Consider the following 14,329-nt stretch of genomic DNA (forward strand, 5'->3'; position numbering starts at 1 on the left):
GAAGGGAGAAGGCCCCCTCCCGGGAGCAGGCGGGAGCATCCCGGGCATGTGGGGAAGGGTGCCCGCCAGGCGGGAGTGGCCCCCAGAGCCTGACAGGCTCATCGATCATTGTGATGAGAGGGGATCCCCCCCCCAGGCGCCCACACAGCTGTGGTGCGGGACGCTGGTGCAGAGGGAGGAGGGAGGCAGGCAGGAGGGCCGGCTTCATGCTGCGTGTCTGGGTCTGGCTGTGTGTGTTTGCGTGCGTGCGTGCGTGCGTGCATGCGCGTGTTTATTGCAAGGAGGCATGCAGCCTTATGGAAGCTGGGCCGGGAGCAGAGAAGCTTCGGACGCCACAACGGCCACTCCGGGGGCTGACAGGCCCTGGGAAGGGGTGGCCGCAGGGTGGGGGCCAGATGGCACGCCTGAGGCTGATGGCACCCCTCTCTGCCCACCCCCTCGGGCCCCCCACCAGGCACTGGGGAACAAGCAGCTGGCTTTTCAGCAGCAGCTCCTGCAAATGCAACAGTTGCAGCAGCAACACCTGCTCAACCTGCAGAGGCAGGGGCTGGTCGGCCTACAGCCCAGCCAGGCCTCGGGGCCCCTCCAGAGCCTCCCGCAAGGTGAGCAGCCCTTCTCTCCTGCCCCTCCCCGCCCATCCCCACAGCCCTCCCTGGTACCCGAGGGCTGGCAGCCCCTCCTCCCAGGGCTGAGTAGGGAGGCCGAGCACATTCCTGGGGCCCTGCCAGCCTCCCTCCTTCTCCCACAGCAGCTGTGTGCCCGACGGACCTGCCCCAGCTATGGAAGGGTGAGGGTGCCCCCGGGCAGCCCGAGGACAGTGTCAAGCAGGAGGGGCTGGACCTCACTGGCACAGCCGCCACCGCTACCTCGTTCACCACCACCCCCAAGGTCTCCCCGCCCGTCTCCCACCACACCCTGCCCAATGGACAGCCCACTGTGCTCACGCCTCGGAGAGACAGGTGAGGGGCCCCGGCTGGGAGGGCGCTCTGCAGACCTGCCCAAGGGCAGACTTGGACCCCAAGGAATGGCACCTATGGTGGGGGTGGGCGGGAGGGGGTGGCAGTTAGGGACCCAGAAGTGCTCCCCCTCACCCAGGGCACACAAAGCCTGTGTGTGGGATGTGAGTACTGGGCCTCTGGGAAGCCCATAGAAGGGAACAGGAATGTCACCAGCTGGGTAGCTGGGCCCGAGCTGGGCCCATGCTGCTGGGGTCTTCTGGGTCCCTGACCACCACCTCCCTCCTGCTCTGGCAGCTCCTCCCACGAGGAGACCCCCAGCTCCCACCCTCTCTATGGACACGGAGAGTGCAAGTGGCCAGGCTGTGAGACGCTGTGTGAAGACCTGGGCCAGTTTATCAAGTAGGTGTCACCCCACTCTCCTTTCCCCACTCCCTTCACCCCCCGCGTCCTTTCCCCAAGGGCCTCCCAATGCCCCCCGCCCCCCACCAGCCACCTAGCTTACCCCTTCTGGGGCCTTCAGTCACCAGCTGTCTCACTGTTTTCACCCCAGGGGGCCCGCCTCCCTCCCCAGCCTACATTCCCGAGACCTGCAGCCCCTCAACCTGTCCCTAGGCTGCCAGAACAGAGCAGGGTGGGAGGTGGGAGGAGAAGGCCCAGGGAGAATGGATACAGGCACCTCCCCCTCTTCCCCACCCCCCGTCCCCCTCCCAGCTTCCCCCCTAGACTCAGCCCGAGAGTGATGGCCTAGTGATGGGGCCAAGGCCGGCAGACAGGCAGGTGGGAGGCGGATAGGCGGCTGGCAGCAGGCAGCCAGCTGCCACGGCCGTGCCAGGCTCTGTCACTGACTGATTAACTCCGCTGTCTCCCAGACCCTTGCAGCATCAGGGTCAAACAAATTGTTTTCACGCTTCGTCAGAGGTTTACTTAATTAGTTCATTTGCAATTAGATCTCTCTGTAGCTGGGATTTTAGCAAAGACATCAAAGGAGGCTGACGAGAAGGCAGCTTCCTCAGTTGCCCCATGTTTCCACCTCTTTTCCTTCTTTGTATCTCGTGGTGTCTGCTTTTTAAGTCCGTAAGTGAGGTTAGAGGAGGGGACGGGAGGGTGGGGGCAGCAGGGAAACCTGCCAACTCTCCTCTCTACCCTTCTTCCCATGAAGACACCTCAACACAGAGCACGCCCTGGACGACCGGAGCACAGCCCAGTGCCGGGTACAGATGCAGGTGGTGCAGCAGCTGGAGATCCAGGTGTGGCCCCAGAGGATGGGGAGCATGTGGGCTCTAGGCCCTGCCCCACCCGCAGCCCTGTCTGTCCAGGAGTGGTTGGGAGCCTCATGGGAGGTTCATGTGGTCAAAGCCACCATCTTATGCTTCCTAGGTCCCAATTACCATGGTTATGAGGTGAGGGCAGCTGGATGGCCAGGGTGTGGAGGGTATACAAGGCCCCACCAAAGGTTGGAGGTGTCTCTACTGAGAGGTCCAGAAGAGACTCACACTACATAAAAACAACAAAAACACAACACTAATTGCTGACATATGGAACATTTACTATGTGCTGTACTAAATACATATATAACTCAATCCTCAGAACAACCTAAAGTGGTAGGTACTATTATTATGCCCATTTTACAGATGGAGAAAAGGGAGGCATAGGGAGGTGAAGTTACTTGCCTCTGGTCACTCAGCTAGTGAGTGGCAGAGCTGGGATTCAAACCCAGGCAATGTGGCTCTGAGTCCAAGCTCTGTAACACGAAGTACAGATACTCAGGAAGCTATTCAGGACAGTACATCCATCAGCTGATCAATCTTTACCCATTTCCCTCTGGCACGGAGCAGAGCAGCCTGCCGTGAAAGGGTAGTCATGAAAGATCTAGTGCGTTTCTGAATGGCGTGAGTGAGGCAGTCATCCATTTCCTCTGTGTCTTCCTTCAGTCCGGGAGGACCCTGTCACAGCTCTGTGTCATGGAACTAGGCACTTGGGTGTTCAGAGAAATGGTAGCCATGGCCCTGCCCTCAATGGGGAGAAAAGGCAGGTGCTGATAGAAGGAAAGCCCCTGATTTGTAGTGGTTGTGATGAACTCAAGCCAGAGAGAGCACTATTGGCCCAGAGAGGACGGAGGGAGGGCCACATGGACAGGTAGCCCACGGACCTGGCCTTGAGGAACCAGATGGGCAGAGTAGAGGCTGAAGCCTTCCAGGAGTAGGAGACACAGGGAGCCAGGATACTGAGGTGTGGAAGCAAGTGGCGGCTGGTATAGGGTCTTTCTGAGGAGTCTGGTGATGTGGCCCATGGGGGCCAGGAGAGGTGGGACGTGGAGGAGGAAGAGGAGTGGGCCACCTCAACAACACAGCCTCCTGCTCACCTCCGCCTCTCCACAGCTCGCCAAGGAGAGCGAGCGGCTGCAGGCAATGATGGCCCATCTGCACATGCGGCCCTCCGAGCCCAAGCCCTTCAGCCAGCCGGTGAGTGACTGTCCCCACCCTGACCCTCCCAGAACCCCTGCACAGCCCCTGGGCCCTCGGGACCCCTCCCTTCAGCATTGGTCTCAGCACCCTCCCTTTGCTCACAGCTGAACCCAGTCCCCGGCTCCTCCTCGTTCTCCAAGGTGGCTGTCTCCGCAGCAGATTCCTTCCCAGATGGCCTTGCGCACCCCCCCACCTCAGCCGCCGCCCCCGTCACCCCTTTGAGGCCCCCAGGCCTTGGCTCTGCCTCCCTGCACAGCGGGGGCCCTGCCCGACGGAGAAGCAGCAGCGACAAGTTCTGCTCCCCCATCTCCTCAGGTGAGGGCAGATGGGAGTGCTGGGGACCTCAGGAGAAGGGTGTTTCACCCTCCCCCCTGGGCTGGACCTCCGTCTGGCTACCTCACTCTCTGCCTGTCTCCCCCAGAGCTGGCCCAGAATCATGAGTTCTACAAGAACGCTGATGTCAGGCCCCCCTTCACCTATGCCTCCCTCATCCGCCAGGTGAGCACTGCACAGAGGAGAGGGATGGGGAGAGAATGGCACAGAGGCTGTACCCCTAGCCCTCCCTGCACTCCCACTTCAGGTACCCCGGCTCCAGGAGGGCCCTGGGGCCAGAGTATAGAACTTTCTCTCACACATCGTCCTCACCCACACTCACAGCTGTACCATCTCCCTCTTGGAGGTTTCGTTTCCTCAATTCAGTCTGCCTGCTGGTCACGCGGATGTGTCTCTAGGGGGGAACACACACCCTTTACTACTCATACCCACTGCATCATTCATTTTCTCATTTCCATGCGCACGCTCCCATGAAGCCCTTTTTTCTGGTAGACTTAGGGTCACTCTTAGCCTGCGTCTTTCTCTCTCTGTCACTCACACACCAACCTATGTTCCCTCCCTCATGTCCATAATCGTCATGTCCTCAATGCTCACGGAATATTCACACTCACACACAAACATACGATAGCACACTATGTCCTCTCTCTCTGATACCCCCACACAGGCACACACACACATACACCCTCACACACGTTCTCACATGTACACACACCGTTTCATGCTTAGGGTGCCTTTTGCTAAAGTCCAGAGAAAATTCCAAACAGCTCCTATCCCAAGGACATCTCTCTCTCTAGAATACTGCTTTCCTTCCCTTTCCAGGACGGGGCATTTGAAGTCATTTTCCCTCCAGAAAGAATTCATGTGCTCCTTGCAAAAGTGTATGGCCCTTGGAGGCCTGTATTCCCTTTAGTCTGTGGCAGCGAGAGATCTTGGGGGAGAGAACACAGGACTGTGACCCTTCAAGCCCGGATTGAGGGTCCCTTTGCTTCCTCCTTGCCCACAGGCCATCCTGGAAACCCCTGACAGGCAGCTGACCCTGAATGAGATCTATAACTGGTTCACCAGGATGTTCGCCTATTTCCGGAGAAACACTGCCACCTGGAAGGTGAGGCACTCCCCTTCACCTGCCTGGGGGCCCCAGCCACCCTTGGGCATCCACATCCTTTGGACATCAAGGCTGCCTAACAGTTATCCCCATCTGGGAGAGGTGGTTCTGTAGAAATGTCCCCACCAGGGATCAGGCTGAGCCATGTGGCCCTACCTCCGCCTCAGCAGGGCCGTGGAATGTTTTATAACTGCCTTTTAATGAACTTTTACTTCCAGCCTCGTGCTGTCTTCTTTCTGGGAGGAAATCTTCACTTCTCTCAGGTGCCCCCCATGGCTCCAGCCCCACGAAGTGGGGCCTCCAGGATTTGGTAGTGGCCAAACCTGATCGGGAAGCCCGGGCTGAATCACAGGGACCCTGAGGGTCTGGATACCTTGGCTAAGACTATGTTCTGAAGCCATGGGAGGTGGGAGGGAGATGTGCAGGCAGCGATGTGTGGATGAACCGACCGGTGTACCCACACACTGGGGCACAAACACAGACACTCGCACAATCTCCCCGACTGCCATAGGTGGCAGGAAGATAATTGTCTCCATCCAATTAGTCATTTCAACACCTTAAGCCATAAGAGTTTTCCTGGGGGACCAGAGGCAGGAAAGGGGGGGCTTTAGAAAAATGGGACACGGAGATATGGGCCGGGGCGCTAAGCCATTTGGTTTTCTACAGCTAAGATGGTTTGTGTGTGTCTGTCTCTGCTGGGTGACAGTATTAGGGTCTGTGCAGCAGGGTGGGAAGGGGATATCTAATTGGGAGGGAGGCGGGGAGAGGAGGAGCCTTGGAAAAGGTTAGACTCGGGAAAGAGTCCCTAGCTCTGAACCGTAATTGGATCACTGGCTCTTGAGTCCCCCTTCTGGCCATCACAAAAACTGCAGGTAATCAGGCCACCTCCCCTCATCCCACCAGCTTTCAACAAGTGTTAGTTACTGAGCCCCATCCCCACCAGCACCCAGGATTGGGTGGGGTGCACACAGGGCCCAGCCTTCTCTTCCCAGGAGGGCGGTGTGCTGGGTCCAGCAGGAGGAACTGCTCCATGACCTTCCGCATCCCCGTGCCCAATTCCCAAAGCTGGGAGACTGGGACAGCGGCTCTGATTGGCTGCGAGTGATGTCATTTCCTACCAACCACAGTCCTGCCCTCCTTCCCAGCCAGCCGGACCTTCTTGAGGTCAGCTGGTCCAATCCCCAACCTCCAGGCCAGTTTAGAAACCACATTTTGTAAATGATAGAGTCCTATACAAATGTAAAGGATTATCATGATTATTGTTCATGTTTTCAAGCACACCTACTTTACTATTATATATTAACTTAATAACTACATGTTAATATTACATATTAATGTAGGGTCTTATTTCCATAACTTCCTCCTTGGGGGCAGAGTCCCACTCACCTCCTACCTTCCTTCCCGTTCTCTTACCTGCACCACCCCTGCTGCAGTTTCTGCTGCTTTCTTCAGGAGGAGCAGGTTTAGGTGGCATCCTTAAACCTCTCGATGACCATTATGCAGCCATCATCCCTTTGGCCTTTCATACTACTGCCATACTCTCATCCATACTCCCTCCCATACTACCTTCCTTACTCCCTTCGACTGGTTGCCCAGCCTTGGTCATCTCAGTAGCATTTCTCCCTCCCAGTTCTTCACCTCTATCTCCTTTCACCTGGTCTGGGTCCCAGCAAGTGGCCAGACTGGGCTGGGCTGGGGGAAAGTGAGTCACCAAGTAGGTGACCTTCTCCAATAGCAGTGCCCAGCTGCTGCTTTCACCACCTGAGGTCACCACTGCCTGTGTCCTCCCTGTGGCAGAGCAGAATCCATCTCAGCTTGAGGTCCACTTTGACCCGCAGGCTTATGCAGCCAAGCTTCATTCATGTTACTTGGGAAATGTGCCCTGTTGACACCCAGCTCTTTTTCCTTGCTACTCTTTACTTACAGCCCATCTGCCTGCCTGTCCTCTTCCACAAGTATTTTGGCTTCCTTCCCTCCCTCTTCCTTTACCCTTTCTGGCCCCCACCCTGAGATGCTGTCCACTTCAGACCGGGGCAGAGGATTGGGAGCAGGCGTGGGCCAGGCCAGCTGCCGTTCATCCGGGGACAGAGCTGCCATCTGCCAAGCTGATGGTCCTTGCCAGCCCTCCCCTGTGTCCATCCACTCCCCAGGCCCATGTTGTGGGCCCGTCCTTTTGTTTACGCAGCCCCCACCAGACCCCTTAAATTGCCGTTAATGTTTCAGCGTAACGAATTAGTCTCTCATCACGAATCAGGCTTCGAAATGAGGGAAAAAAGCCCCAGTGAGGCCATCCTCGGAAATTGGGGTCATTCTCATTTGCAAAGCGGAGGATCGGAGCCCCGTAATGCGGGCAAATTTATTCCAAGGCAGGAGCCCCGGCGTGATTAGGCCCTTTGTAATTATCGCTCCAAGAGATTCCACTCCAGCCGCCCGCCTCCCTCGTGGATTAGCAAGCGAGTCAGAAAAATACACAGGATTTAATTAGAGGCAAATTAAAATTGGTAATGAAATCGGGCCAGTTGCAAGTGGCAAGAGTTGGAAGGGAGAGAGGGAGCGGGGATCTCCAGAGGCACGGGCTGCCCGCCCTGCCTGCCCTGCCCGCTTTCTTCCCTGTTTAGAAATGTAAAGAGGAGAGGAGGATGGGGATGAGGCAGGCGGGGAGGCTGAGGGAGGACAGGTAACAGGGACGGGGGGACGCAGGCAGGCAGGGATGGTGATGGCTGGGGATGGAGGTGGGGGGACTATAGGGACAGGAGCAAGGGACATGGAAGGTAGTGGGTGGATTAGAGCCCTAGCCCATGCTCCCATGGGGAATTGGGCCAAACCCCACCCCGCCCTCACCCAAGTGTGTCCTGTAAACCAGATGACCTCAATTCCTGAAGTTACCCTGCTAGGAGGAGGTAGGAGTGACAAGGTGACTCTTCCTGTTTTCTCTCCTCTTCCTGCCTTACAGCTGCTAAGCCCATACTCTTCTTTCTGCTAGCTTATTTATTTCAACAAGTATGTATTGGCCTTCTACTGTATACCTCGGGCTCTCAATAGCTGCCTGCTCTGAACCATGGCTCAAAGCCGTGGCTCCCAGACTCCCAGGGGTCTGTGATATACAGTGAGGGCTCTTGAGTTCTTTCTAAAACTTTTTAAAGTTTAATGGAAACCCTGTGTGTGCCTGAGATAAGGTATCCCTGGCTCACTGAGACGACAGGGCCCTGCTTTGGGTGGGAATGCTATCTCGTGCTGATCAGAAGTCCTGATGAACTACATGTGTCGTTGATCAATAACCATGGGGGAACAAATTATTACTAACTAGATATTGTTTAGTTGGTAGACAGAGTTTTCCAAAATGTGGCAAGGAGAAGAGGGGAAGATAATAACGTGGGTGTCAGTGGTGAAAAAGCTGGGAGCCTTGACCCTCCCCTCTGGCTGGCCTCCTGTCAGCCCAGCCCCTTTGCCTGCTTAGTCCTGGGCTCGGGGAAGGTGAGCTACTGCTGCGTGGGACAAGGACTTCCCTGTATATGCTCACCTGAGCAGAGGGGGGCCAAGGAAGCCACCTCTGAGCGTCTGCCCCCCTTTGCTGTACCCCCAGAATGCCGTGCGTCACAACCTCAGCCTGCACAAGTGCTTCGTCCGCGTGGAGAACGTCAAGGGTGCTGTGTGGACCGTGGATGAGCGGGAGTATCAAAAGCGGAGACCACCAAAGATGACCGGGTATGTGGGCTAGCCTTGGGTGAGTGAACCTACCCAGACATGAGGCAGGTCACACACCACCCGTGCCTCTCCAGGTTACCTGTGTGCCGCATCCTTGCCAGCTTGGGAAGGTGGGGGTGAAGGGAGAAGGGGCGGAGGAGCCCAGCACTTGGGAAGAGGAGGCCGGAGTCTGGCAGTGACGGAGGAGAGAAGGTGGACACTTACGTCATGTTCTGTCCTCCTGACTGAGGGAGGAGGCCAAGGGGGACTGGGAACCAGAGGGAGAGAGGCACAAAGTAGTTGTGGCTGGAACTGGGACATGGGCAGAGGCCAGCCAATGGGGCCATTAGTGAGATGGCTGCCATCCCCAGGGCCCCTACTCCCCCAGCTCAGACAGGTGCCCACAGTCATCACAGGATGGCCTCACCTCTTTCTTGTATACTGGAAATAGGCCCAGAGAGGGCAAGGGGCTGGTGGAAGGCCACACAGCAGACTCATAGCAGAGCTAGGCCAAAGACCTGGTCTCTGACCTCCTAGTCCTGTGCTTTCTGCTCTATAACACAGCATTTTAAATAGAAACTGAACCCAGGAGAGGGTCAAAATCTCTGCTGACTTCCCTTCTAGCACTAGTGTTGCCTTTCCCCCACCCCAGTTACCCCCACACCGGCCACATTCTTCCCTGTGGAGGGGGAGAGAAAGGTCTGAAGTCTGTTAGATGGATGTGTCCCTGGGTGCCTTAAAGCTTCCTTCTCCCAGGCAAGTGCTTCTCCACTCCCAGGCAGTTATGGGTGCTAGGGCAGGGTGGGGGCCTGGAACAGGGAAGGGAAACCATCCGTACCAAGTGCCCCTGTGCAGTAGTCACCACACCAAGTATTGTCATGCCTCGTTTTAACTAGTTGCCGTGGAGTCAGCCACAACTTATGGCTACCTCGTGTGTCAGAGTAGAACTGTGCTCCATAGGGTTTTCATTGGCAGATTTTTTGGAAGTAGATTTCCAGGCCTTTCTTCTGAGGCACCTCTGGGTAGATTCAAACTCCAACCTTTTGGTTAGCCGCTATGCCCATTAATTGTTTGCACCACCCAAGGACTCCTTATGCCTCATTACCACTTGAAATCAGGACCTGGCTTCAAATTGCACCTCTACTTCTCACTAGCTGTGTGACCTTGGGCCAGTTCCTTAACCTCACCTAGACTCTGTAAATTGGGGGTAATCACTTTGGAAGTGGGAAAACCTTGGGCTGTTGCTTCTCCTGACCAAACTCCCTAACACGCTTCATGTGGAGAAGGCTTTCGTGTGGAGCGTGTGGAGACAGGCTGAGCACAGAATGGTGAGAAAGTGTGGATTTTACAAACATGAGATTAGCAAGGCTATGACTCAGCCTTGCTGAACATGGGAGAACTACACCGGGAGAGGTGCCGTGTGAAGACAGACCTGGGGAAGCCTGGGGAAGCCTCCCGGTGCTCCCACTTACCAGTTCTGTGACTGTGGGCACATTACGGAGCCCCTGGGAGCCTCACTTGTGCAGAAGGCAGGTGATGTCTGCTGCGCCAGAGCCATGTGAGGATGGAGTAAGATCGAGTACGCACAAGGCAGGTACCTCTTAGGACTCTGCAGAGGTGGCTGGGCCTGCCTGGCCTCAGGGGTCATTGGGAGGCACAAAGACAATGAATGGGACAGTACTCGGCACAGAGTGGACTCTTCATGAGGGTCCAGAGATGGGGGTAAGGAGTCAGAGCCTGAGTGAGCCAGAGCCTGTCTTCTCTCTCTCTCCTCCCAGGAGCCCCACCCTGGTGAAGAACATGATCTCGGGTCTCAGTTATGGAGCACTTAATGCCAGCTACCAGGTGATGGGGCCCCTCAGAGCCCACCCACCCCCTCTGCTTCCTGTCTCCTTGCTTTCCCTCCAACACACTCTGGCCTCCTAGAAGAGGCTTTCCCCAGCCTCCCCTGCAGAGGGCCTGTTGGAGGAGGGTGAAGACACTGTGTGGCTGAAACCCCAACCCTGTTCCCACCCCAGCTCAGGCCTCACCTCCACATCTGGTTTCGTGTCTGGGTTCAGATGGTGGGGTGAGATAGAGATCAGGGAGGTTGGCCTAACCAGTGGCTTCTTATCCCGGGGCTTGTCAATCTGGGGCTCCTCTGTTTTCTGGGAGAGGGGCTGAGCCAGGCCCGGGGTTCCAAGAAAGCTGGGAGACAACAGGTCAGAGTTCTGGACTTGAGGAGGGTACTGTGTTCAAAAGGCTGAGTCTGGGCTTGAGGGCAGAGGGGGGTTTTGCCAAGATAGATCTACCAGTGCGGCTAGCAGACAGACGGACACTCACACGCACACACACACCAGACTCTCAACGGGATGGAGAAGGGGAGGGGACTTACCTGGGCCCAACCCTGTGCCCCTCCAGGCCGCCCTGGCCGAGAGCAGCTTCCCCCTCCTCAACAGCCCTGGTATGCTGAACCCCGGCTCCACCAGCAGCCTCCTGCCCCTCAGCCATGAGGATGTGGGCGCGCCCGTGGAGCCGCTGCCTAGCAATGGCAGCAGTAGCCCCCCTCGCCTCTCCCCACCCCAGTACAGGTGAGCATACAGCATGAACCACTCCCCAGTGCCCCCCAAACATCTGGGAGGAAGAATCTTCTCCCACTGCAGGTGGATGTCCCCGTTTTGTCGTTCCTCCCAGTACTGGGGACCTCTCCTTTCTCTCTCATTGGTTCTCTCTCCTCACCTCCCCCTCCCCTTCCCTCCTGCCTTTGCCGTCCCGCTTTCCTCATCCTCTCTCCCTCTCCCCTCTCCTCCTCTCTTCTCCCTACCTCCTCTTTTCCTTTCTCTTTCCCCTTAGTCTCTTTCACTCTCTCCACTACTTTCTCTCTTGCTTCTTATTCTCTTCCTCTCTCCCCCTTCCTTTTATTTTCCCTCCTTCTCCTCTTCTCTTTTTCCTTCTCCTCCTCCCACTCTCTTCCTCTCTCCCCTCCCCTCCCCTCTCCCACTCCCCTTCCCTTCCTCTCCTGTCTTCTCTCCCCCCTTCTCTCCTCCCCCCTCCTCTCCACTCTCTGCTTCTCCACCCCCTTCCCCTCCCTCCCCTCTTCTCCCCTCCCTTTTTCTTCCCCTATCTCCCTTCCCCCTCCCCTCCTGTCCCCTCCCCTCCTGTCCCCTCCCCTCTCCTTTCCTCTCCTCACTGTCTCCTTCCCAGCCAAAGTCGTCTCCATCCCTCTATCCCCCTTTCTTTAACAAGACCCCTGGGAGGAGATCAGACCTAAGATGTCAGGCCCCAGTGGCTCAGGGATGAGGGGATCCTGGGAGGCTGGCAGTTCTGGGCTGTGGACATCCCCACTGTGTCCCAGCATTCCGAATGGGTTTTCTGGGGTGATCTGGGAAAGGTGCCCTCAGTACCCACATCATCCCTTCTACCACAGCCACCAGGTACAGGTGAAAGAGGAGCCAGCAGAGGTGGAGGAGGATGGGCGGCCTGGGCCCCCCTTGGGCCCCCCCAACCCCAGCACTGCGGGGCCTCCAGAAGACAGGGACCTGGAGGAGGAGCTGCCGGGAGAGGAACTGTCCTAAGGGCCTCTTGGGGCAGGCAGGGCAGGGGTGAGACCCTCCCTCCCACCACCCAGGCTCCACCTACCCCCACTCCACAGCCCCTCCCAAACCTCAAGGCACTTCCAGGACTCAGAAGGGAGGGGGGCGCTCCTGGGCCAGCAAATCCCAATGTGACCTGCCTGACAGATGCTCCTGGGCAGAAGTGGCCCTGCCCCCAGGAGACACAGAACCCCTGGTCTGGGACTGGTGGAGGACATGGAGGGCCCAGACCCCTCCTCAGACCCTCCCACATATCTGGATACACCTCCCCCAACCACCAGCAGCACCCTCCTTCCCTCACCAGCTCTCCCCTACACGGCCCCTCAGCGCCAGGGAGACCCGCAGGCGGGGCTAAGTCACCCTTCCCAGACCCAGGGCCCCCAACCCCGTACCTGGCTCTGACAGTGTTTTCTGGCCAGAGGCCCCCACTTCCCTAATTTGTGTTCCCTTCTGCCTTCTCTTCCGTACTGTGAGGAAATAACTCTTTACCCCCAATTCCTACCCTGCCCTGCCCTGGACTGGGGAACTGAAGCTTCAGACTATCCCCAGAAAAAACTGGCACCCTTGGCTGTGCCCACCCAAAAGCCATGGCTGAGGTGGGAACAAACCGTGTGCCCTGTGTGATCCTTGGGAGCAGGGCTGCTTGGCTCCAACCCCTGCCCGTTGGCTGAGGTGGGGACCTAGGCTGAACCAGGCCTGTACCCCTGTTTGCTGGATACTCTCTGACCACCCACACCAGGGAGCTCCCCAAGAGGCCCGTGCCCAGCGGGGCTTCTGCAGGTGGAGAAACTGAAGCAGCGGAGCTACCCAAGGCCACAGATGGCACCAGGGCAGCGTGAAGCTCCCAGCCTCGACAGTGTCCACGTCACAGGGGGAACAGCAAGGCTGAAACAGGGCTTGAGGGGCAGGTGGGATTAAGACGGTGGCTGCTGTAACCACCAGGTCACCCCGCCCCCAGCCTGCAGGTCCCCCCATTGCAGTCCTTCTCTCACCCTCCCTCAGCACCCCTTCCCTGCCCCCCTCCCCCCAGTTAAACGGATGACCAAAGACCTTTCTTAAGCCGGAAGCAAAAACCAAAACTTTTTGTTGGCTTTTTCCTTTGTCGCCTCCCGCACACCCTGCTCTCCCCACGCCCCACCCCGGCCCCAGGCTGGAAGCCCTCCCTCCACTTAAGTTATTGTTTTAAACCAAAGTTTACAGTGTCTGTTGGTGGCCAAGACCCTCTCCCTCCACCCCTCCTGCCCCTTACCCTGAGGACTCTGGGACTCAGCAGAGGCTGGGGGCCCTGCTCACCTCCCCTCTGCTCTTGCCCAGCCCAGAGGGGGCACTGTGGGCAGCCTCAGCACCCCGCAGGGTTCATGCCCCCTCGGGCAGTAGGCACCTGAGCCCTAGTCCCCAACCCTGGGCTGCTTCCTGGGGGCTCTCCAGACCCCTTTCTAGGACCAAGTCCCCCATCACGCTGGAAGTGTGGATTCCAGTAATGGAGCTGCAAACAAAGTGAGACCCTCCACAGACCCCCTATGGGGGACCCCAACTTAAGGCCAAGGACTGGGTGTGCTCATGCCCGTAACACCCCAGGCCAGGCACCTTTGCTGAGAAGACTCCTTGGATATTTTCCAAGATCCCCCACATACACCCCTTCACAAGCCACCCCTCCTGAGTGGCAGGGGGCTCGCCGTCCCCCTTCCCATGTGTTCCCCACCTGTGTTCCGTTTGACCAGCACAGAAATATTAAACGTCCTCTATTCACCAGGCCCTGCGTGTGTCACCAGGGTGATGGGGGGGAGGGCGTTAAAGCTGGACCGTAGGGGCTTCTGGAAGGCTGATGTCTGCTGGCACATGAATGGGGCCGGGTGGGCAGTGTAGGAGTGTGTGGCTCGTGCTCCAGGGCACTGTCAGCCTCCAGGCTTACAGAACAGGCCTTCCTCCCATCTCTCCCTGCTCCTGCAGCACCCCCCCCCCGCCCCCCACTCCTCGTCTTGCATTCTTTGGTATTTTCTTTCAAACCAGGTCTCTCCGTCATTCTGTTTTTTTCCCAGAATTACAGCTTCTTGCCTTAGTTCTCTCATGGGTTTGAACTCCAAGCTCTTGCCCGGGGTGTTTGTAGCACAGAAGTAGGTTGCTTGCAGGAATGGAGAGGGTACCTGCTGCAGGGCCCCTTTGCCTTGGTCACCACCCTTGGAGGCATCCTCCCCCGTGCCCAGGTGCCCA

The 14,329-nt window shown here is 57.5% G+C and overlaps 1 protein-coding gene across 3 annotated transcripts in view; it reads left to right on the forward strand.

The window, feature by feature from the left end:
- FOXP4 (forkhead box P4) overlaps positions 1-12,100 on the forward strand; it is a 37,039-nt gene extending 24,939 nt beyond the window's left edge. For 2 of the 3 annotated variants that reach the window (XM_004379437.1, XM_012556431.1), the window contains exons 5-16: positions 455-602; positions 749-959; positions 1,254-1,358; positions 2,119-2,206; positions 3,338-3,421; positions 3,529-3,739; positions 3,846-3,922; positions 4,761-4,862; positions 8,446-8,567; positions 10,325-10,391; positions 10,947-11,116; positions 11,953-12,100. In XM_004379437.1, coding sequence (XP_004379494.1) covers positions 455-602; positions 749-959; positions 1,254-1,358; positions 2,119-2,206; positions 3,338-3,421; positions 3,529-3,739; positions 3,846-3,922; positions 4,761-4,862; positions 8,446-8,567; positions 10,325-10,391; positions 10,947-11,116; positions 11,953-12,100 — 1,533 coding nt within the window. The remainder of the gene's footprint in view (positions 1-454; positions 603-748; positions 960-1,253; positions 1,359-2,118; positions 2,207-3,337; positions 3,422-3,528; positions 3,740-3,845; positions 3,923-4,760; positions 4,863-8,445; positions 8,568-10,324; positions 10,392-10,946; positions 11,117-11,952) is intronic. The other variant, XM_004379438.1, reaches the window with a different exon arrangement.
- Positions 12,101-14,329: the final 2,229 nt, after the last annotated feature.

The sequence above is a fragment of the Trichechus manatus genome, unplaced genomic scaffold (assembly GCF_000243295.1).
Source record: "Trichechus manatus latirostris isolate Lorelei unplaced genomic scaffold, TriManLat1.0 scaffold00065, whole genome shotgun sequence".
NCBI lineage: Eukaryota > Metazoa > Chordata > Mammalia > Sirenia > Trichechidae > Trichechus > Trichechus manatus.